This window comes from Saccostrea echinata, unplaced genomic scaffold (genome assembly GCF_033153115.1).
Source record: "Saccostrea echinata isolate AGI-Se365-2 ecotype Australia unplaced genomic scaffold, CSIRO_AGI_Sech_v1 ptg000003l, whole genome shotgun sequence".
Lineage (NCBI taxonomy): Eukaryota > Metazoa > Mollusca > Bivalvia > Ostreida > Ostreidae > Saccostrea > Saccostrea echinata.
The window spans coordinates 3,360,705-3,384,794 of record NW_026889752.1 but is presented as its reverse complement, the minus strand read 5'-3'; the positions used below and the strand labels follow the sequence as shown (position 1 = coordinate 3,384,794).

At 34.4% G+C, this 24,090-nt stretch overlaps 1 protein-coding gene and 1 pseudogene across 1 annotated transcript; one reads left to right on the top strand and one right to left on the bottom strand.

Moving 5' to 3' along the window:
- Positions 1 to 2,422: 2,422 nt before the first annotated feature.
- On the top strand, positions 2,423 to 22,110 carry LOC133178691 (uncharacterized; annotated as a pseudogene).
- Positions 22,111 to 22,315: 205 nt separating this feature from the next.
- On the bottom strand, positions 22,316 to 24,034 carry LOC133178690 (piggyBac transposable element-derived protein 4-like). Its single transcript, XM_061313411.1, has one exon. The coding sequence runs from the start codon at positions 24,032 to 24,034 to the stop codon at positions 22,316 to 22,318; it is 1,719 nt and encodes a 572-aa protein (XP_061169395.1).
- Positions 24,035 to 24,090: the final 56 nt, after the last annotated feature.

Below are 24,090 nucleotides of genomic sequence, written 5' to 3'. Positions count from 1 at the left end.
AGTCGCGAAATAATGGCGCGAATTAAGTTGCGGAATGAACCGAGATTCGCCGAAGTTCAAATCGGAAAGACCCACGAAGTGGTTGCCAGCACGATGCAGAGGTATTTATACATTTTTCCATTTACACTGCTTTAGTAGGGTCCAATGGAATTAATTTTGTAATATAAATATGAGCACTATCAAAGATTGATCGATATTTTGAAAGCCATAATGCTTAAGTCACTTTTGTTATATTGAAGTTCGAAATTCCTCTACCAAATATTTTGACTAACAAAAAAAAAAAAAAAAAAAAAAAAAAGAAAGAAAAAAGAAAAGTACAGAAACAAATCAGGATTTTTAAAAGTGTCAAGGTTATATTTTCTATTTTTTGTTTAATATAAAATCGAGTGTAGTACCTATATGAACCATCTTAACATCAACATATTTGCCAAGCACATGGGTATTGGCTGGAAATTTCGTATTGAGATATATACTATACTGCGATCAGGGGTCACTTCATTTTGGGAATGGGGCACAGGTCCTTAGGATTGGGAATTTAACGACATTTTCTGTCTCCTCTTATTTGGAAATTTATGGCATTATTTTTTTTTCAAGAGATAATCATTTATGATGAGTAAAATTGATGTTTTGCTTAAATATTCAGATCTATATCTATAAATCAGAGAGTAGATATTTTATAATAATGAATGTGGGTGGTTTTGCCCTGATTACCTGTTCGCCCCAAGTGTTTTTCTTCAAACATACAGTGTGCTTGATGTTTATTTAAGCAAAGGTTGATTAATGAGTGTTTAGATTAATATAATTATTGAGCACTTTAATTAAATTCAGTTATAAGTTGCCGATCAATACTAATAAATAATTATTTCCAGTCCGATTTTTACGACAAATCTATGATACGAACTTTTCTTTAAAAAATCATAATCACGGGGAAAAAACAACTTATTTCATCTGTGTTGAAATACTAGTATGTCAGATATATGTTTAATTTAAGCGTTTCAATTTTATTCCAACAATCTCCATCTTTTTTTCAAAGATTTACTTCATTAAAAACGTAATAAGATAGGTGTGCAAAGTGAAGATAGCTTTAAATATATACAATAAAAACCTTTTCCATAGCACATACCCAAAAAACACAAATGTAAACATTGAAGATTTGTCATAGCTAACTGCCAAAATACACACGTGGAAAAAATTGACACTTTAATTACATGTAACAGATATAATTGGGGCAAAACCACTCGCCGCGAAACCACTCAGAGCAAACATGTAATCGGGGCGAACCCACCCATTACATAATAATTGAAGTTTTACTCAGCTTTCTTTAAATATCATTCATTTCATTCAAATTGCCAAACCTGACCATGTTTGTTTTACATGAATTTTGATAAAGTTTATTATTTGTGGAGTTTTTGTGCATTCAACATGTTCAAAGACATAAAAAACAGAGATTCACAACTCTTATGTATATTAACAAATTATTTAGGATATTATATTTTCCTAAGTTTTTTTAATATCTAAAACAATAACCAAGGAGAAATCTGAAATCGCAACAGTAAATATCACACCAAGTCAATTCAGTCAGGGGTGTTTGACCCCTTTATTCATTGGAACAAAAAAAAAAAAAATCCAGACCTACTGACCCTTGATTTTTTGGAATGCTACAGGAAATAATTTAATAAATATAATTTTTTTAGGCCAGATTAGCATTTTTTTAAACATAAAAAAAATTGATGATCAACGATCAGATCATAACTCTGTACTGACCCACTATATTAGTAGGCCCTGTATTGTTATTGATTGAAATAAAGCATAAAAAAGGCATTTATTAAATCATTCTTTCACTTTTAGCTTGTAGATCTTCATTTTAGCCTGTGGATTTTATATGTACGGATTAAAAGATTTTTATCACATCCCAAAATTTTTTGATATGACAAAGTTTACACATATTTACACATATTTCACATATTTAAAATTTTTTGCTAGAAAATTCATATTTTTGATGTTTCAGCAATTCAAAGTTTGAATTTCTCAATATGCATATTTTGATTGCCGATGTTACACGCCATTGCTCTGACGTCATAGGTGTCAATCCTGGTCAAGCAAAGTACTTACTGTGTACACAAAAGGGCTCATTCATTGCATCTATTAAACCTGTTAGAAAAAAATTAAATGATAATTTGATAACTGACAGCTAGTAAAGTATAATTGTGGCTTTAGGATGTACAAATATGCACAAGAAAGGTTTTAGGAAGATTTTTTTTCCCACATTTCCTAGCCTTGGTTGAAAAATGACAACAAGCTGCAATACACCAGAATATCTGTATTATTCAGCTGTTATTGTACAGCCCTACAAGCACATCAGCTAATCAACCTACACTCTTTTTCTTCTGCTTTCAGAAGAAACAAACGTAAAAAGCCTCTGATGGTGGCCAAAGAATGCATTGAAAGAAAAAGAGATTTAGAATTCCTCAAAAAAGTTTGGATCAGTGATGAGATACGTAAGTACATGTAACTATAAACCCATAGGCACATGGGTTGCTCCTGGTCTCTATGAATTATTTTTTCTCTGAGAGGTATTCTTCACTTTCATGAATAAAAATCTGGTGAATTAAGTGTTGATATTCTGCCCCAGTTGCCCCTAGGTGCATAAATGCATTTATTTTTCATATGATTAACATTACAAAAAAATCCTTGTTCGTTTGCTTTAAATTTAACACAAAACTATAGATGTAGTGAATTGATACAGTAGTGAGTTGTTTCATCACCAGCTGCTTCCAAGATTCTGAAACGTTTGTTAATCTCAGATGTTCGAATGCTTTATTTTTTTGCAGACTGGGGAGTTGTAACAGAAAATCCTTTAAGCAAAGGTGACTTTATTGCAGAATACAGGGGCAAATTATGCATAGAAGAGCCAAAGGAGAGTGTTTACAAGTTTGAGTTTTTTCACAAGAAGACCACGTTCTGGTAAGTTAGTTGTGTTCTAGAAGGTCAATATAGAAGCAGTTTTTTAGGCAGTAAATGACTGACAATCTGCCCTGTAGACTGCAAAAAAAAAAATGAATGTTTAACTCCCCTTTGTTAACTTGCACTCATATGAATTTTCCTTTAACATTTGATTTTTATGCCCACGGATCGAAAGATCCCGGGGGTGTATTGTTTTTGTCCTGTCTGTCCGTTTGTCTGTCTGTCTGTTGTCAACTTTAGCTTAGCCCATAACTATTGCTCTGTCAAGGGTAAGGCTTTAATATTTAACATGAATGTTTATTATGACAAGACCTTTTCATTGGTACAGAAATTTTGATCATGTGACTCAATTGTGACCTTTGACCTACATTTGAAAAACCTTAACATTGGCCATAACTATTGCACTGTAGTCTACGTCCCACTCCAGAATTGTGTTACCATCGGGGGCATAGTGTTTCACAAACACATCTTGTTCAAATTTGTAATTTTCCTTTGAAACAAAGTTGAAGGGATATAGTAACTTGTGTTTTAAAGTAAGAAGGTTTGTCATGTGTAACAGAAGTAATGATTTACTTGAGGATCATTGTGCTCTTGTGAGGGGATTCTATGCTTTATGGGTGTCCTTGTTCAAAATTGAAATTCACACATTTTTCAAAATACTTTCGGACAATAACCTAGACCCAAAATGTAGGGACACTTCACTTCTCTTTCAAAGCAAATTAGAAAGAAGTTTTGAAGACCAGGGAGACATGATAATCAAATCCACTAGCCCTAATGTCTTGTGCATATCTCACAATTGTCTGTGTCCAGTTCATTTCGTGAACAGACAAGTCAATCTCCAGGCACACTTGTCTGATCAGCAAGAGAATCTTTTTACCTTTATAGAATATTGTGAATATGATTTTTTTAATGAATATCCCACATAATTATTAAACACCCGTCTTTAGACGGGACGTATTATGTTATGGCGTTCATGTCCGTCCATCCGTCTGTTAGCTTTTTCGTATTCGGCTCATAACTTTAATACTATTAGGCCTAGGATTTTCAAACTTTGTCAGCTGATACTTCTTGGGTAGAAGGTGTGTCACACACTAAAAGTAGGTCGCTCTGACCTTTAATTAAGATGTTATGACTAACTATGGAAAAATCCTGTCCGGCTCATAACTAGAAATCTATTGGACTTGGAATCATCAAACTTGGCCAATTTATGCATCTTAGGTAGAAGCTGTGTCGTGACCTATTTCAAGGTCACTGTGACCTTTAATTTTAGTGAAATTTAATAAAAAACTGTCTTTTTGCTATTAGATTACACAATCCCCAAAAATGCAAGAGTGTTGCAGGGTTTGACACTCGTCAAAATTTGGTCTCGCCATTTGGGCAACCTTGGTACTGATTTCAGGTTGCCCGAATGAATTTCAGGTCGCCCGAATAAAATATCAAATGAAACAAAAATGTGCAATAATATTGTTTAAAATTTGTTAAGATAACAGAAGTTGTGCTTTTGTATTATAAAATGTAAACCAGACATTTTTGGATTATCAAAAGCTGTCTTCCAGTACTTTATCAAACAAAGAAAACAAGCAACAAATATTACTGAGTAATAAGCAGAATCAGAATGCTAAAAAGGCTTTAAAAAATTATGTTTGTTTCATGTAATATTCCCAATAAACAATAAATCAAAGGTTGGTAAGGTGGGATTTTTTTTTTTTTTTTTTTTGCTTATGTACAATCTCACCTCACATATTGACACAAAATAAAGTTTCTAGTTTAAAACATTCATTTTTCACTTACCAAAAAGGCCTAAATAAATGGGGTCAAACATCCCTGGACTGAATTAACCAGGTGTAATGTTTACAGTGGACACCCAACATGGCTGTCTAGCAGCAGAAAACGAACATCAGAAAGTTGTGGGGGAAATGCTAGATGTTACAATAATGGTCATTTCTCTTTATATTTATGGTGATTGTTGACTAGGTTTACATATTTCATATCTCAAATAAAACTTAATTTAACACTTTTGGTAAAAATGATCAAACACAGATTTGGCAGAAAAAAATCCACGCGGCTGCTAGACCTATTTGAATGGGTCGGTCGGGTTACAGGAAACAATGTTTTCAAGGCCTTATAAAGTTTATTTTAAGATATTAAACATCATTATTGAATATTCCCAGGTTGTCATTTGGGCGAGCCATACTGAAAATGGGGTCGTCCAAAACCATTCTGGGGTGGAAATGACGAGGTGTCGAGCGTGAATGTCGAACCCTGGTGTTGCATTATCCTTATTAAAAAAATGTTAAATCAAGAAAATACTTATTTTTTTCATTATATACTTTACAGCAATCTATAACAAATATATAATGTTCCAAGAGAAATTCCACCTCTCGCATGGGTGTAATTATGAAGCACTGGTCAAGGAGAATTTGATAACAGAAAATTGCATGTCAAATTAGAGAGAAATTAATGAGTTTAGTGTTAGGAGCTAACTGGTAGAGCATCTCTGATGAAGCAGGTGTTATCTATATCTCTTGGGAACTGGGCAAAAAGAATCAGCCATGTTGGATTAAATAGTTGGCTAGCCTAATTTTAAAATAAATTTGGTGAAAAGTAATTAAAACTTATTTGATATTGTATAATAAATTAATTTGATATTGTATAATAAACTAATTTGATATAATTGTATAATAGAATTAAAACTAATTATACTGGGGGGGGGGGAGGGGGGTATTGGAATCAACATGCCCGTTGTCCGTATGAATTGCAGCTTAAAACCAGTCTGACATTAATTTTTTTAAAATTCAAGTATTTAAAAAAAATGTTTTAATTATGGTAGATAGTCCCTACAAATCTAAGAGTAATGCAGGAACCTTATTAAAAATGTTGCATCAAGATTACACAAGTTTTTTTTTTCTTTTTGTAAATCTTTGTAACAAAGAAAAAATCTCTGTTTTCAAATTTAATTTCAGAATGACATAAATATGCATTTTTATTGCACTACAAAGCAGATAGTATGTATAGATCCATTCATCCCTTGGGAGTAATGAGTGGACATGCATCCAGTTAAAGATTAATTTATGAGTTCAGTGTAGGGAGGCTAGCTGTCTCAATCATTTCTGTTAGAGGATCTCTGATCAAGCAGCTCTTGTCTGCATGAATTAGACAGAAGAACTGCTTGTCAGTTTATAGCATATGTCATTTGATGGCCAGCCTTTTATTTTTAATATTAATTTGATATAGATTAAGTTGTTAAGACTAGATTGATATTGTTTAAAATGATATTTTTATTGAATTTTTTTTTAAAATAACAACTAATTCAGAGCATCATGTCTCACAAATCTGAAAGCTGGGGGGGGGGGGGGGGGTGTCTGCAGATGGGCATTTTTCAAGCTCTAACACAACCAGTTGAGGATCTTTAATGTAATATTTGTTATAATTAATGCCTACACCACAGGAGATGTATAAATGAATATTATAAGGAATGGAAAAATCATTGAAATCCTTGTATCAAGGTTGACATGATTTTCTTGCACCCTAAACTGTTTATGACAATTGAACAATATTTGACGGGCATATCATGCTGTGGCGAGCCACTTTATTTAACCACTGTCATAGTTTTAAAATGCTGCCTTCAGGGTTCAGAAGGGTTCAGTCTCTTCTCACTAAATATTGTTAATTGACTATGGTGATCAAGACTTAGTTACAGTCAGTGATACTGCATTTGCCATTTGTTTAGTAAAATGCATTTTGATTGGCTAATGCACTGATTTTTTAGGCAGTTAAACGAGCATTAATGAGAGTGAAAGCTTTTGACTATCATCAGAATAGAACAACATTAAAACACAAACCTTCTTGACATATTTCCTATAAAAAAAACTCGACAAAATAAGGTGTTAACATCAAACAAAATGCATAATCTGCATTAAAATGGGAATAAATGAACTTGGTTTGGGACTGTTAAATCATCAATAATGGTCGCAAATAGCAAATGAGAAGACTTTATTCCCTATTTTTTTTAAAATTTTTACAAATCACTGTTAATTAATATTATCTATATATTGTAGTTCTACGAAATTCTTTATATACATGTGTATGTTCAGAGTTGGACAAGTTAATTAGGAATTCTGACAAGTAACATTGGGTTGGCAACTTGATGGATGGACAAGTGGATATATTTCAGTTAATGTTGAGGACTGGTTAAGACTTTTCTTCTCAAACGTAAATAATGAAAATGTTGGGTCTTAAAATATATATATTGCTGTTGGGTCTAAGACTCTTGGATATGTATATGTAGCACAATATTATTGGGTCATAGACATGTGACAGGAAGTGGTATGGGAAAGAAAATGGAAGAAAAAAATTTCCTTATAACTCTCCTTGTAACTGAAATAATATCATCCGTTTTCCTGCTTTTCATTTGTGTAGTTATCTTCTATGTAAGTTTGAGGTGGACAAGATTATTCCTTTCATGGAATAGAGACTTGCAGTAAAAAAAGGTATATGTATCACTATTAAATGGCTTGGTATTCTGTCTATGCATATGATACAATGTTTTTCCAGGCCCAAATTTTCATCAGTAGTATGTAAATTTTTCACATAATTGCCTAGAGCATCAGCCAAGTTAAGGTTAATTTTTTCCATGGTATGAAACAAAGGATTGAAAGCTAGACAACTAAATTTTGTGCGTACAGATTGTTATCTGCATTTTAACAACAATTAGCAGAAACAATTCTACTAATGCAAAATATTGATGTGTTTACTTCCTTATCCTTTTTGCATGCATATTCCCTATACCAACATGTCCACGTTACCTTTTTTTCTGTATTTCTGTACTATTGGATCAGTCTGTTTACTACAAAAGTGTGACACAATCCAAGAACACTGTGCTAATGTCAATCCATCCTTCCGCCTGTCCATATTTCTGTCTGTCTGTGACGCTTTTGTTTCCATGCGATATCACAAAAAGCCTTTGAGGTTATGCAATGAAATTTTACACAACTCCCTATGGCCTAAGGAAGACCCCTATTGATTTTGAGGTTAAAGGTCAAGGTCGTAAATTCAGATATATTTTACTTGGTGTTACCTAGTGTGTATATGCAAGTTTTCTTTCTCAGGATTGATGCCTCAGAAGATGATGGCTCCATGGCAAGACTGATAAATGATGAACATATAAGTCCAAATGCTAATATAAAAGTGCTTCATGAGGGGTTTTCAGAGCCCCATCTCTGCATTTTTGCTGTTAATGACATAAAAGCTGGTGAAGAAATCAGATACAACTATGGAAAGAACGTTAACTTTTCTTGGCGGAAAAAGGTAGTTAAATTTACCCTTCATAACCAAATTACACTGCAAAACGTCACATTTTTTAAAAGAAGTCAGAGAAGTTTGGAGTGTAGGAACTTCATGAACATTTTCAAATAATATCCAATGTTTCCTAACTTACATTGACAAAAATTTTTAGTCATTTCTTTAGATTTCTCATGTGAGCTTCATGAATGTAAAAGGAAACTTTTAGCATCATCTTAAATGTCTGAAACCAGAATGTTTAAAAACAGAGTCTTGTAGCAGATAAAAATTCAAAGAAAAAGAATTTACACAGTAGATGCAAGAATAAATTATATAAGTTTTACTCAGGAGTGTTTGAATATTTTACAGAGATCTTTAAAATTGAGTAAAGGTAATGACTTGTATATTACTGTTGAAATGTTGCTTTAGTTTGTTATAGACTCTAAAAAATGCAAAATGTCTGAAAGCTTGAACTTTGGGAAGAACAAAGAGATTTTTTTGTAAACATGTAGTATTGCATCTTTACTTACTAGATACCCTTCTCTTGTCCAGTTCCTTGGCACATGCAGGTATCACTAAAAAAATCATTAAGCAATGAAGAAATCCCTGATATTTTATAGTTAAGGCAGTTCCTTAGACAAAGACAAAATACTTTTAAAAATACATGTAACAGTTTTGAAAGAAAATTCAAAAAGTAGTGACCAACACACTTTATTGCCAAATTAAATTTATTAGCTATTTATCTTTTATGTTAACTTGTAATCTTCTGTAGCATTATTGATGAAAAATTTATTAATCACAATATTACTGTAGATTCCTTATTTTATGCAAGTACTTAATGTCGTGAAATGGCCCTTAGACGCCAAACCACAAGAACAATAATTTCCAAGTAGAGTTTACATGGATTTCAGGGCCATAAAAATTAAAGCAAGTAATTTAATTTTAGCGAGTAGAGCTTCTCGCGAAATTACATTACATACCATTTATTCTCAAGAAATAAGTCAATTATCTTTTATCTCAAAACTAAGAAAGCTTTCAATACATTTGCATTTTTATGGTCAATGAAATAACTTTTAAAGGGCTGTTTTGTTCAAATTTGAAATTTATTTGTTAATCATAATGAATGGTCAGGGATTTATCAGTACCTTCTCAGGGGCCGAAATTCGGCCCCATTCCCAATTGAAAATGAGTTCAGTTTTTCCCAATTTGGCAGTATTTTTTCCCAATTGATGACAATACTTTAACACTTCGTTATCTTTGAAAAAACAAAGAGTAAAATTGTCAGATTGTCTGTAATTTTCATCTATATAACTCATTTAGCAAAGCTACAGTCATAACACATGTTTAAAAGCACTGTAAAAACATTGCCAACTTTTAATCCGAATTTCCTCTGTTTTTCTGAAAAAGGTGATATTGTGTAATTGAATAGATTTATTAAGTTATTTCCACCTACTCAATTGATCTACGAGTGAATGGTAAGGACTGTAGGCATTATTTCCGATAGAAAAATATATTTTCAATGTTTTAATACATATTAAAAGAGGACTTTGAGAAAACGTGTACTTAGTACAATTTTTTGCAGGAGGTTCATAATCTCCTGAAACATATTCTATAATGACCTAAGTTGGAATCTCATACACACATGTACTACCCTACGTTATATAGGTAAATACTTTATACTCATTGAAGTCAATTTTACTTTTATTAGTCTATTATTCATAATTGATCTTGTTTGATGAAGTTGGATCATTTTGGATTTAATTGTCTGTTTGGTTTCCCAAATTAGAGTTCCTGCTGAAATGTTAAATAAATTACACCTGAATACATGATTTAAGTGATATTTTAAAATTTTTCCCAATTTCATAAAAAAGCCGATAATTTTTTCCCAATTCCCCAAAAATGGCGTTTCCCAAAATAGGCTGATAAATCCCTGATGGTGAAGTTTTCTTCAGGTTTTAGAAACTTAAAGTTAAAAAAGCATGCTAAGAAATTTAAAATGTAGAATATAACTAAATGACTATATACCTAGTGTAAAAATGATAATTGATAAAAACACAAGTGGATGGCTAGAGTGTTCTCGATTGGTGTCTTAAGAACCTGATCCATTTTTATAGCTTGCTGACTAAAAAATGATTCCATTCATATTGTAGAAATAGTAACTGATGAAACACAGGGTGTTGTCAACATCAGTGAGCACAACCTAAAATACGTATCAACAAACTGCACAGAAAAGCCTGAGCTCTACAAAGAAAGAGATATTCATGATCCTAGGATAGCCAATAAATCATTCACAGAGGATTCCAGAAAAGGTAATATATTTGATGCATTTTTATGTAAACAGCATTTTTTTTTAACACAAAAAAGAAGGGTGGATGCACTGACCACTTGCTTGCTCATTTTTTAACCCAAATTTCTTGGTCCAGGGGGAATAACAGTTCGAATATGAGTTGCAAAAAGTCCATTTATTGACGCACATTAATTAGTTGATCATTAATTCAGAACCATATTATAGGGTCCACATTCTTGACTTGTCAGAGTAGGATGGTAGATGTCAAATGCAGGCCCTATAATTTGGTTTGACCAAATAGTTCAGGTACATCATGTTGGATGTGTTTGAAAGTCATATGTGATGAAAAGTTGTTCTTCATCTTGGGTATCAAAAGGGGACTTATAACCAGAATTTCTTACGAACCTTATCTAATTTGCACAGAATTCAGGGTCTCATTTTGTTTTAACGTGTTGACTAAATGTAACTAAAAATTGATTGATGACATATTGTAGAACTGATAACTGATAAAACACAGGGTGACCAAGGTGTTTTCAGTATCAGTGAGGACAACCTAAGATATGCATCAGCAACCTGCACAGAAAAGCCTGAGCTCTACACAGAGAAAGATATTCATGATTCTAGGACCACCAATGAATCATTCACAGATGATTCCAGCAAGGGTAATATATTTGATACATTCATATGATTCACATTATTGTTTAACTTTAGGGCATTATTTTCAGAATAAATGTCCACATGTTGATGCACAATAATTGGTTGGTCTTAAATATAACCCTATATTATAGGGTCCATGTTTTTGACATATAGTACTGGTAGATGATAAATGCACACCCTATAATGTGGTTTGGCACGTGTGACCCAATAGTTCAGATACATATTCTAGACTTTTTTTTTAGTGCAAAACCTGACTCAAAAGGGGGCTTATAACAAGAATGTCTAATGAACCTGATCCTATATACCTGAAAAGGGTTTGTAGGAAAATAGAGATCTTATTTTGTTTTTACTTGCTGACACTGTATCTTAGATATGATTACGTATTGTAGAAATGATAACTGGTGAAACACAGGTTGACCAAGGTGTTTTCAGCATCAGTGAGGACAACCTAAGATATGTATCATCAACATGCCCAGAAAAGCCTGAGCTCTATAGAAAGAATGATATTCATGATTTTAGGACCATCGGTGAATCACTCACAGATGATTCCAGGGAAGGTAATATATTTGATACATTCATATGATTCACAATATTGTTTAACTATTAGGCCATTATTTTCAGAATAAATGTCCACATGTTGATATACAGCAATTGGTTTTGTCTTTAATGTAACCCCATATTATAGGGTCCATGTTCTTGACATGTTAGAAAAGTATTGATAGTTGATAAATGCAGGCCCTATAATGTGGTTTATGTATGTGACCCAATAGTTCAGGAACATGTTCCAGACTTCTTTTCCAAACTTTACACAAAAGGGGGCTTATTACAAGAATGTCTAATGAACCTGATCCTATTTGTGTAATCAGGGTGTGGAGGAAAATAGAGATCTTATTTTGTTTTACGCTGCTGACAGTATATCTGTATCTAAGATATGGTTATGTATTGTAGAAATGATAAGTGGTAAAACACAGGGTGACCAAGGTGTTTTCAGCATCGGTGGGGACAACCTACTATATGTGTCAGCAACCTGCACAGAAAAGCCTGAGCTCTACACAGAGAAAGATATTCATGATTCTAGGACCACCAATGAATCACTCACTGAGGATCTTAGCAATGGTAATGTATTTAATACATTCGTATTAGTCACAATATTGTTTAACTATTAGGGCATTATTTTCAGAAAAAATGTCCACATGTTGATGTACAGCAATAGCTTGGTCTTAAATGTAACTTCAAATTATAGGGTCCATGTTCTTGAGATGTTAAAAATGTATTGGTAGTTGGTAAATGTAGACCCTATAATGTGGTTTGGCACGTGTGACCCAATAGTTCAGATACATGTTCTAGACTGTTTAGGTCACCTGAGTTTACTACCATAATGCTTGTATTTGATACATTTGTATGATTCACAATATTGTTGAACTATTAGGCAATTATTTTCCGAAAAAATGCCCTCATGTTGATATACAGCATTGGTTTTGTCTTTAACGTAACCCCATATTATAGGGTCCAGGTTCTTGACATTTAAAAAGGTATTGGTACTTGATAAATGTAGACCCTATAATGCAGTTTGGTACGTGTGACCCAATAGTTCTGATATATGCTGTAGACTTTTTTGATGGCAAAAGTTTACACAAAAGGGGCTTAAAACAGGAATTAATGAACCTGATTCTATATGCCTGAACAGAGTTTTTAGGAAAATAGAGATCTCATGTTTTTACCCTGCTGACAGGATATCTGTATCTAAGATGTGGTTATGTATTGTAGAAATGATAACTGATGAAACACAGAGTGACCAAGGTGTTTTCAGCATCGGTGAGGACAACCTAAGATATGTATCAGCAACCTGCACAGAAAAGCCTGAGCTCTACACAGAGAAAGATATTCATGATTCTAGGACCACCAATAAATCACTCACTGAGGATCTTAGCAATGGTAATGTATTTAATACATTCGTATTAGTCACAATATTGTTTAACTATTAGGACATTATTTTCAGAAAAAATGTCCACATGTTGATGTACAGCAATAGCTTGGTCTTAAATGTAACTCCATATTATAGGGTCCATGTTCTTGAGATGTTAAAAATGTATTGGTAGTTAGTAAATGTAGACCCTATAATGTGGTTTGGCACGTGTGACCCAATAGTTCTGATATATGTTCTTGACTGTTTAGGTCACCTGAGTTTACTACCATAATGCTTGTATTAGATACATTTGTATGATTCACAATATTGTTGAACTATTAGGCCATTATTTTCAGAATAAATGTCCACATGTTGATATACAGCATTGGTTTTGTCTTTAATGTAACCCCATATTATAGGGTCCATGTTCTTGACATGTTAGAAAAGTATTGATAGTTGATAAATGCAGGCCCTAAAATGTGGTTTAATGTATGTGACCCAATAGTTCAGGAACATGTTCCAGACTTCTTTTCCAAACTTTACACAAAAGGGGGCTTATTACAAGATTGTCTAATGAACCTGAACCTATTTGTGTAATCAGGGTGTGGAGGAAAATAGAGATCTTATTTTGTTTTACGCTGCTGACAGTATATCTGTATCTAAGATATGGTTATGTATTGTAGAAATGATAAGTGGTAAAACACAGGGTGACCAAGGTGTTTTCAGCATCGGTGAGGACAACCTACTATGTGTATCAGCAACCTGCACAGAAAAGCCTGAGCTCTACACAGAGAAAGATATTCATGATTCTAGGACCACCAATGAATCACTCACTGAGGATCTTAGCAATGGTAATGTATTTAATACATTCGTATTAGTCACAATATTGTTTAACTATTAGGGCATTATTTTCAGAAAAAATGTCCACATGTTGATGAACAGCAATTGCTTGGTCTTAAATGTAACTCCAAATTATAGGGTCCATGTTCTTGAGATGTTAAAAATGTATTTGTAGTTGGTAAATGTAGACCCTATAATGTGGTTTGGCACGTGTGACCCAATAGTTCAGATACATGTTCTAGACTGTTTAGATCACCTGAGTTTACTACCATAATGCTTGTATTTGATACATTTGTATGATTCACAATATTGTTGAACTATTTGGCCATTATTTTCCGGAAAAAGCCCACATGTTGATATACAGCATTGGTTTTGTCTTTAACGTAACCCCATATTATAGGGTCCAGGTTCTTGACATTTAAAAAGGTATTGGTACTTGATAAATGTAGACCCTATAATGCAGTTTGGTACGTGTGACCCAATAGTTCTGATATATGCTGTAGACTTTTTTGATGGCCAAAGTTTACACAAGAGGGGGCTTATTACAAGAATGTCTAATGAACCTGATTCTATATGCCTGAACAGAGTTTTTAGGAAAATAGAGATCTCATGTTTTTACCCTGCTGACAGGATATCTGTATCTAAGATGTGGTTATGTATTGTAGAAATGATAACTGATGAAACACAGAGTGACCAAGGTGTTTTCAGCATCGGTGAGGACAACCTAAGATATGTATCAGCAACCTGCACAGAAAAGCCTGAGCTCTACACAGAGAAAGATATTCATGATTCTAGGACCACCAATAAATCACTCACTGAGGATCTTAGCAATGGTAATGTATTTAATACATTCGTATTAGTCACAATATTGTTTAACTATTAGGACATTATTTTCAGAAAAAATGTCCACATGTTGATGCACAGCAATTGCTTGGTCTTAAATGTAACTCCATATTATAGGGTCCATGTTCTTGAGATGTTAAAAATGTATTGGTAGTTAGTAAATGTAGACCCTATAATGTGGTTTGGCACGTGTGACCCAATAGTTCTGATATATGTTCTAGATTGTTTAGGTCACCTGAGTTTACTACCATAATGCTTGTATTAGATACATTTGTATGATTCACAATATTGTTGAACTATTAGGCCATTATTTTCAGAAATAAATGTCCACATGTTGATATACAGCAATTGGTTTTGTCTTTAATGTAACCCCATATTATAGGGTCCATGTTCTTGACATGTTAGAAAAGTATTGATAGTTGATAAATGCAGGCCCTAAAATGTGGTTTAATGTATGTGACCCAATAGTTCAGGAACATGTTCCAGACTTCTTTTCTAAACTTTACACAAAAGGGGGCTTATTACAAGAATGTCTAATGAACCTGATCCTATTTGTGTAATCAGGGTGTGGAGGAAAATAGAGGTCTTATTTTGTTTTACGCTGCTGACAGTATATCTGTATCTAAGATATGGTTATGTATTGTAGAAATGATAAGTGGTAAAACACAGGGTGACCAAGGTGTTTTCAGCATCGGTGAGGACAACCTACTATGTGTATCAGCAACCTGCACAGAAAAGCCTGAGCTCTACACAGAGAAAGATATTCATGATTCTAGGACCACCAATGAATCACTCACTGAGGATCTTAGCAATGGTAATGTATTTAATACATTCGTATTAGTCACAATATTGTTTAACTATTAGGGCATTATTTTCAGAAAAAATGTCCACATGTTGATGTACAGCAATTGCTTGGTCTTAAATGTAACTCCAAATTATAGGGTCCATGTTCTTGAGATGTCAAAGATGTATTTGTAGTTGGTAAATGTAGACCCTATAATGTGGTTTGGCACGTGTGACCCAATAGTTCAGATACATGTTCTAGACTGTTTAGGTCACCTGAGTTTACTACCATAATGCTTGTATTTGATACATTTCTATGATTCACAATATTGTTGAACTATTAGGCCATTATTTTCAGAATAAATGTCCACATGTTGATATACAGCATTGGTTTTGTCTTTAATGTAACCCCATATTATAGGGTCCATGTTCTTGACATGTTAGAAAAGTATTGATAGTTGATAAATGCAGGCCCTATAATGTGGTTTATGTATGTGACCCAATAGTTCAGGAACATGTTCCAGACTTCTTTTCCAAACTTTACAAAAAAGGGGGCTTATTACAAGAATGTCTAATGAACCTGAACCTATTTGTGTAATCAGGGTGTGGAGGAAAATAGAGATCTTATTTTGTTTTACGCTGCTGACAGTATATCTGTATCTAAGATATGGTTATGTATTGTAGAAATGATAAGTGGTAAAACACAGGGTGACCAAGGTGTTTTCAGCATCGGTGGGGACAACCTGTTATATGTGTCAGCAACCTGCACAGAAAAGCCTGAGCTCTACACAGAGAAAGATATTCATGATTCTAGGACCACCAATGAATCACTCACTGAGGATCTTAGCAATGGTAATGTATTTAATACATTCGTATTAGTCACAATATTGTTTAACTATTAGGGCATTATTTTCAGAAAAAATGTCCACATGTTGATGTACAGCAATTGCTTGGTCTTAAATGTAACTCCAAATTATAGGGTCCATGTTCTTGAGATGTCAAAGATGTATTTGTAGTTGGTAAATGTAGACCCTATAATGTGGTTTGGCACGTGTGACCCAATAGTTCAGATACATGTTCTAGACTGTTTAGGTCACCTGAGTTTACTACCATAATGCTTGTATTTGATACATTTGTATGATTCACAATATTGTTGAACTATTAGGCCATTATTTTCAGAATAAATGTCCACATGTTGATATACAGCATTGGTTTTGTCTTTAATGTAACCCCATATTATAGGGTCCATGTTCTTGACATGTTAGAAAAGTATTGATAGTTGATAAATGCAGGCCCTATAATGTGGTTTATGTATGTGACCCAATAGTTCAGGAACATGTTCCAGACTTCTTTTCCAAACTTTACAAAAAAGGGGGCTTATTACAAGAATGTCTAATGAACCTGATCCTATTTGTGTAATCAGGGTGTGGAGGAAAATAGAGATCTTATTTTGTTTTACGCTGCTGACAGTATATCTGTATCTAAGATATGGTTATGTATTGTAGAAATGATAAGTGGTAAAACACAGGGTGACCAAGGTGTTTTCAGCATCGGTGGGGACAACCTGTTATATGTGTCAGCAACCTGCACAGAAAAGCCTGAGCTCTACACAGAGAAAGATATTCATGATTTTAGGACCACCAATGAATCACTCACTGAGGATCTTAGCAATGGTAATGTATTTAATACATTCGTATTAGTCACAATATTGTTTAACTATTAGGGCATTATTTTCAGAAAAAATGTCCACATGTTGATGCACAGCAATAGCTTGGTCTTAAATGTAACTCCATATTATAGGGTCCATGTTCTTGAGATGTTAAAAATGTATTGGTAGTTGGTAAATGTAGACCCTATAATGTGGTTTGGCATGTGTGACCCAATAGTTCTGATATATGTTCTAGATTGTTTAGGTCACCTGAGTTTACTACCATAATGCTTGTATTAGATACATTTGTATGATTCACAATATTGTTGAACTATTAGGCCATTATTTTCAGAAATAAATGTTCACATGTTGATATACAGCAATTGGTTTTGTCTTTAATGTAACCCCATATTATAGGGTCCATGTTCTTGACATGTTAGAAAAGTATTGATAGTTGATAAATGCAGGCCCTAAAATGTGGTTTAATGTATGTGACCCAATAGTTCAGGAACATGTTCCAGACTTCTTTTCCAAACTTTACACAAAAGGGGGCTTATTACAAGAATGTCTAATGAACCTGAACCTATTTGTGTAATCAGGGTGTGGAGGAAAATAGAGATCTTATTTTGTTTTACGCTGCTGACAGTATATCTGTATCTAAGATATGGTTATGTATTGTAGAAATGATAAGTGGTAAAACACAGGGTGACCAAGGTGTTTTCAGCATCGGTGAGGACAACCTACTATGTGTATCAGCAACCTGCACAGAAAAGCCTGAGCTCTACACAGAGAAAGATATTCATGATTCTAGGACCACCAATGAATCACTCACTGAGGATCTTAGCAATGGTAATGTATTTAATACATTCGTATTAGTCACAATATTGTTTAACTATTAGGGCATTATTTTCAGAAAAAATGTCCACATGTTGATGAACAGCAATTGCTTGGTCTTAAATGTAACTCCAAATTATAGGGTCCATGTTCTTGAGATGTTAAAAATGTATTGGTAGTTGGTAAATGTAGACCCTATAATGTGGTTTGGCACGTGTGACCCAATAGTTCAGATACATGTTCTAGACTCTTTAGGTCACCTGAGTTTACTACCATAATGCTTGTATTTGATACATTTGTATGATTCACAATATTGTTGAACTATTAGGCCATTATTTTCCGGAAAAAGCCCACATGTTGATATACAGCATTGGTTTTGTCTTTAACGTAACCCCATATTATAGGGTCCAGGTTCTTGACATTTAAAAAGGTATTGGTACTTGATAAATGTAGACCCTATAATGCAGTTTGGTACGTGTGACCCAATAGTTCTGATATATGCTGTAGACTTTTTTGATGGCCAAAGTTTACACAAGAGGGGGCTTATTACAAGAATGTCTAATGAACCTGATTCTATATGCCTGAACAGAGTTTTTAGGAAAATAGAGATCTCATGTTTTTACCCTGCTGACAGGATATCTGTATCTAAGATGTGGTTATGTATTGTAGAAATGATAACTGATGAAACACAGAGTGACCAAGGTGTTTTCAGCATCGGTGAGGACAACCTAAGATATGTATCAGCAACCTGCACAGAAAAGCCTGAGCTCTACACAGAGAAAGATATTCATGATTCTAGGACCACCAATAAATCACTCACTGAGGATCTTAGCAATGGTAATGTATTTAATACATTCGTATTAGTCACAATATTGTTTAACTTTTAGGACATTATTTTCAGAAAAAATGTCCACATGTTGATGCACAGCAATAGCTTGGTCTTAAATGTAACTCCATATTATAGGGTCCATGTTCTTGAGATGTTAAAAATGTATTGGTAGTTAGTAAATGTAGACCCTATAATGTGGTTTGGCACGTGTGACCCAATAGTTCTGATATATGTTCTAGATTGTTTAGGTCACCTGAGTTTACTACCATAATGCTTGTATTAGATACATTTGTATGATTCACAATATAGTTGAACTATTAGGCCATTATTTTCAGAAATAAATGTCCACATGTTGATATACAGCAATTGGTTTTGTCTTTAATGTAACCCCATATTATAGGGTCCATGTTCTTGACATGTTAGAAAAGTATTGATAGTTGATAAATGCAGGCCCTAAAATGTGGTTTAATGTATGTGACCCAATAGTTCAGGAACATGTTCCAGACTTCTTTTCCAAACTTTACACAAAAGGGGGCTTATTACAAGAATGTCTAATGAACCTGAACCTATTTGTGTAATCAGGGTGTGGAGGAAAATAGAGATCTTATTTTGTTTTACGCTGCTGACAGTATATCTGTATCTAAGATATGGTTATGTATTGTAGAAATGATAAGTGGTAAAACACAGGGTGACCAAGGTGTTTTCAGCATCGGTGAGGACAACCTACTATGTGTATCAGCAACCTGCACAGAAAAGCCTGAGCTCTACACAGAGAAAGATATTCATGATTCTAGGACCACCAATGAATCACTCACTGAGGATCTTAGCAATGGTAATGTATTTAATACATTCGTATTAGTCACAATATTGTTTAACTATTAGGGCATTATTTTCAGAAAAAATGTCCACATGTTGATGAACAGCAATTGCTTGGTCTTAAATGTAACTCCAAATTATAGGGTCCATGTTCTTGAGATGTTAAAAATGTATTGGTAGTTGGTAAATGTAGACCCTATAATGTGGTTTGGCACGTGTGACCCAATAGTTCAGATACATGTTCTAGACTGTTTAGGTCACCTGAGTTTACTACCATAATGCTTGTATTTGATACATTTGTATGATTCACAATATTGTTGAACTATTAGGCCATTATTTTCCGAAAAAAGCCCACATGTTGATATACAGCATTGGTTTTGTCTTTAACGTAACCCCATATTATAGGGTCCAGGTTCTTGACATTTAAAAAGGTATTGGTACTTGATAAATGTAGACCCTATAATGCAGTTTGGCACGTGTGACCCAATAGTTCTGATATATGCTGTAGACTTTTTTGATGGCCAAAGTTTACACAAGAGGGGGCTTATAACAAGAATGTCTAATGAACCTGATTCTATATGCCTGAACAGAGTTTTTAGGAAAATAGAGATCTCATGTTTTTACCCTGCTGACAGGATATCTGTGTCTAAGATATGGTTATGTATTGTAGAAATGATAACTGGTGAAACACAGAGTGACCAAGGTGTTTTCAGCATCAGTGAGGACAATCTACGATATGTATCAGCAACCTGCACAGAAAAGCCTGAGCTCTACACAGATAAAGATATTCATGATTCTAGGACCACCAATGAATCACTCACTGAGGATCTTAGCAATGGTAATGTATTTAATACATTCGTATTAGTCACAATATTGTTTAACTATTAGGGCATTATTTTCAGAAAAAATGTCCACATGTTGATGTACAGCAATTGCTTGGTCTTAAATGTAACTCCAAATTATAGGGTCCATGTTCTTGAGATGTTAAAAATGTATTGGTAGTTAGTAAATGTAGACCCTATAATGTGGTTTGGCACGGGTGACCCAATAGTTCAGATACATGTTCTAGACTGTTTAGGTCACCTGAGTTTACTACCATAATGCTTGTATTTGATACATTTGTATGATTCACAATATTGTTGAACTATTAGGCCATTATTTTCCGAAAAAAGCCCACGTTGATATACAGCATTGGTTTTGTCTTTAACGTAACCCCATATTATAGGGTCCAGGTTCTTGACATTTAAAAAGGTATTGGTACTTGATAAATGTAGACCCTATAATGCAGTTTGGTACGTGTGACCTAATAGTTCTGATATATGCTGTAGACTTTTTTGATGGCCAAAGTTTACACAAGAGGGGGCTTATAACAAGAATGTCTAATGAACCTGATTCTATATGCCTGAACAGAGTTTTTAGGAAAATAGAGATCTCATGTTTTTACCCTGCTGACAGGATATCTGTGTCTAAGATATGGTTATGTATTGTAGAAATGATAACTGGTGAAACACAGAGTGACCAAGGTGTTTTCAGCATCGGTGAGGACAACCTAAGATATGTATCAGCAACCTGCACAGAAAAGCCTGAGCTCTACACAGAGAAAGATATTCATGATTCTAGGACCACCAATGAATCACTCACTGAGGATCTTAGCAATGGTAATGTATTTGATACATTCGTTTTAGTCACAATATTGTTTAACTATCTGTGTTTTCTGAAACAAAATGTGCTATAGAATTGATGAAAATTTGCATAAAAATGAGAAAATTCGGAAATTGACATATTTTATGACCTTCATGTGACCTTTGTGTACCCCATAGCTTAGAATTGATACTCATTTTTAAGAGGAATGACAGCAGCTTAGTAATGATGAACTATTGCATCAGTCCTGGAGACACCACAAAAGAGGTCCCAAAAAGGGGTCTTAGCATTTCTTTTGCTTTTCACCCCAGTGATGTTTTTCAATATTTTTCAGGGTTTTGTTTTGTCCTACAACAGTCACATATTTTTTTTTAGATATTGAGATGTATCCAAGTGATGATGATGATGATGATGATAAGTCATACGTTCCAGATTCCGAAGACTATGATTCTAGCTCTTCAGACTCTGTTCTGTACCCAGAGAATGAGGAATTTGTCAAATGTAAGCTCAAGTGTACATAATGATATTTGAGCATGATTGCTGTACAGTAACTAAGACTAGATTCAAATTGCAGCTTTTATCCATCCATGTTTTAAAAAATATTTCAGTTTTTGTATTTGTGGTGTGGTTAACAATCTTTTTCAAGAAATCAATGTATTTGATGTGTGTTTCTAGGTAAAAAGCCTTCATTAACTCATTCAGCCCCAGCCACTCTTATCTACACTGTGCCTCAGCATCTGTTATCAGCATGTGCCCCAGAGAGATTTCAGGAGGATGCTTAGCGCTTGATGTAAACATGCATATGCTTTGTATTTACCTTTATATCTCAGTTATTATCCCACTTACATCCATGAAATTTTCACACAACAAAGAAAACAAAATTTAGAATTCATTGGTGTATTTTTTTTCACAAAGTAACAAATACTTTTACTGATAATAGTCCATGAAAAAAAAAGTTTGTGTTTGAAACCACTTATTGTCACAAATTTATGAAAGTTCTGGAAACTTTTCCAAGTGATAGGGCTTAAAACATTTTAAACACAAGTTCACATTGCATTTGTCACAGCCAGAGGTGGGTTCGGATCTAATTTTTTTGGTTGCACACTGCTTGCATGTTTTCTTTTTTGGCATAATGGTCGGCCAGTGAGTTTGAGTTATTTCTGCTGGTGCTTGGACCTCACCCTGCCTTTTTCTTTTGGAAGTGAATCCACCAAGCATTTGATGGGCTAGCTGCATTCTAAACTCCATCTGAGTCCTTTGTCTAGTCTTGTTCCCCTTTGTCTTGATTTCATGATTAGTTGATTCTCTCATGAGCAGGTAGGAGTTGACAACTGACACATCAAACAGGAAGAAGAACAAGTACTTCCACCACTTGAGAGCTTTTCTTGCTGTATTGTATGTAGACCTTAGTTGGTCAGCATGGTCTACTCCATTCATGTACTGATTGTACAGTTTTATGGACTCTGGACATGGTACATCTGTGGTGTTTCCATCCTTCTGTTTGCGCCCTACCGAGGTTGCTTCACCATCACTATTTGTTTGTAGGATGGTAATGTTTTTCTTGTCCCTCCAAACAGTGACTCTCATACTTCCTTTCTGCTTAGTTATACTTTTTCCTTGTTCCTTTAGTTTGATCTGTCCAATGTCTTTGGGTAGTCCCTTCCTATTGGCCCTGACAGTTCCACACGCATAGGTATCTTCCCGCAACAGCTCAAGGAATAAGTCTGGCGAAGTAAAAAAACTGTCGCAGTACACATGATGTCCTTTATTCATTATTGGTCTGATCAAGTCCAGAACAACACGTGAACCCAGGTCCTTTTCAGGTGCATTGTTTATTCGGCCAGTGTAGACCTGAAAGTCATTTACATAACCATTGTGGGGGTCAGCTCTAACCCATACTTTGATACCCCTCTTAGTTGGTTTCAGGGGGACGTATTGTTTGAAGCCAAGTCTTCCTGAATAACCAATCATCGCCTCATCAACTGACACTTCCCTATGCGGTTTATATTCTCTAAGGAAATTCTCTCGTAGTTTTTCCATTATTGGTCTAACGTGGGCCAATTTATCATGTCCTGGATTTCCTCGTCCCGGATTTGTGGTTGTGTCGGCAACATGAAAATACCTCTGTATATTTTCAAACCTTGTCCTGCTGAACTTTCCCTCTAGACATGATGGATGGAAAAGTTTGTCCTTATACCAGTACATGTCTTGGGCTGGTGCAGGAAGGACTCCCATAACAATTGCTGCTCCCAAATACGCTTTTATTTCCTCAGCATTGGTAGGGTACCATGCTCTGTTTGGGTTCAGTATCCGTGCCCTCTCTGCGTAAGCATTTGTTTGTTCAGCAATTGTTTGGTAAATGTCCTCTGTGAATAATAAATGAAAGAAATCAATTTCTTTTCTTGTTGTGTCCATCAATGTTAATGGTCCTGGATTTGGTCCTGAGAAGTTTTTTACGTTGATAGGTCTGAGGTGTATTGACCATCTCGCAATCTCGGCCAGAGGCTGGTCGTCATCGCTTGACGCTTCAGATTCAGAGTCTATATCCGAGTCACTGTCCGATATATCGGATATACTGATGTCAGAATCAATATTAGCTATTTCAAGCTGCTTTCTTACATTCCTTTCTTCAGCTTCAGTTATTTCTTCCACTGTAAATCCCAGAAATTCTTCATCATCATCGCTAGAACTAAAGTAATCCGCCATTGTGTTTGTAAAACCACGCTTCAATGAAACTCTATACTTTCGTTTTCCTTTGTCTC

Coding starts and splice junctions, on each gene's coding strand:
- LOC133178690 (XM_061313411.1), bottom strand. CDS start 24,034: ATGGCGGATTACTTTAGTTCTAGCGATGATGATGAAGAATTTCTGGGA.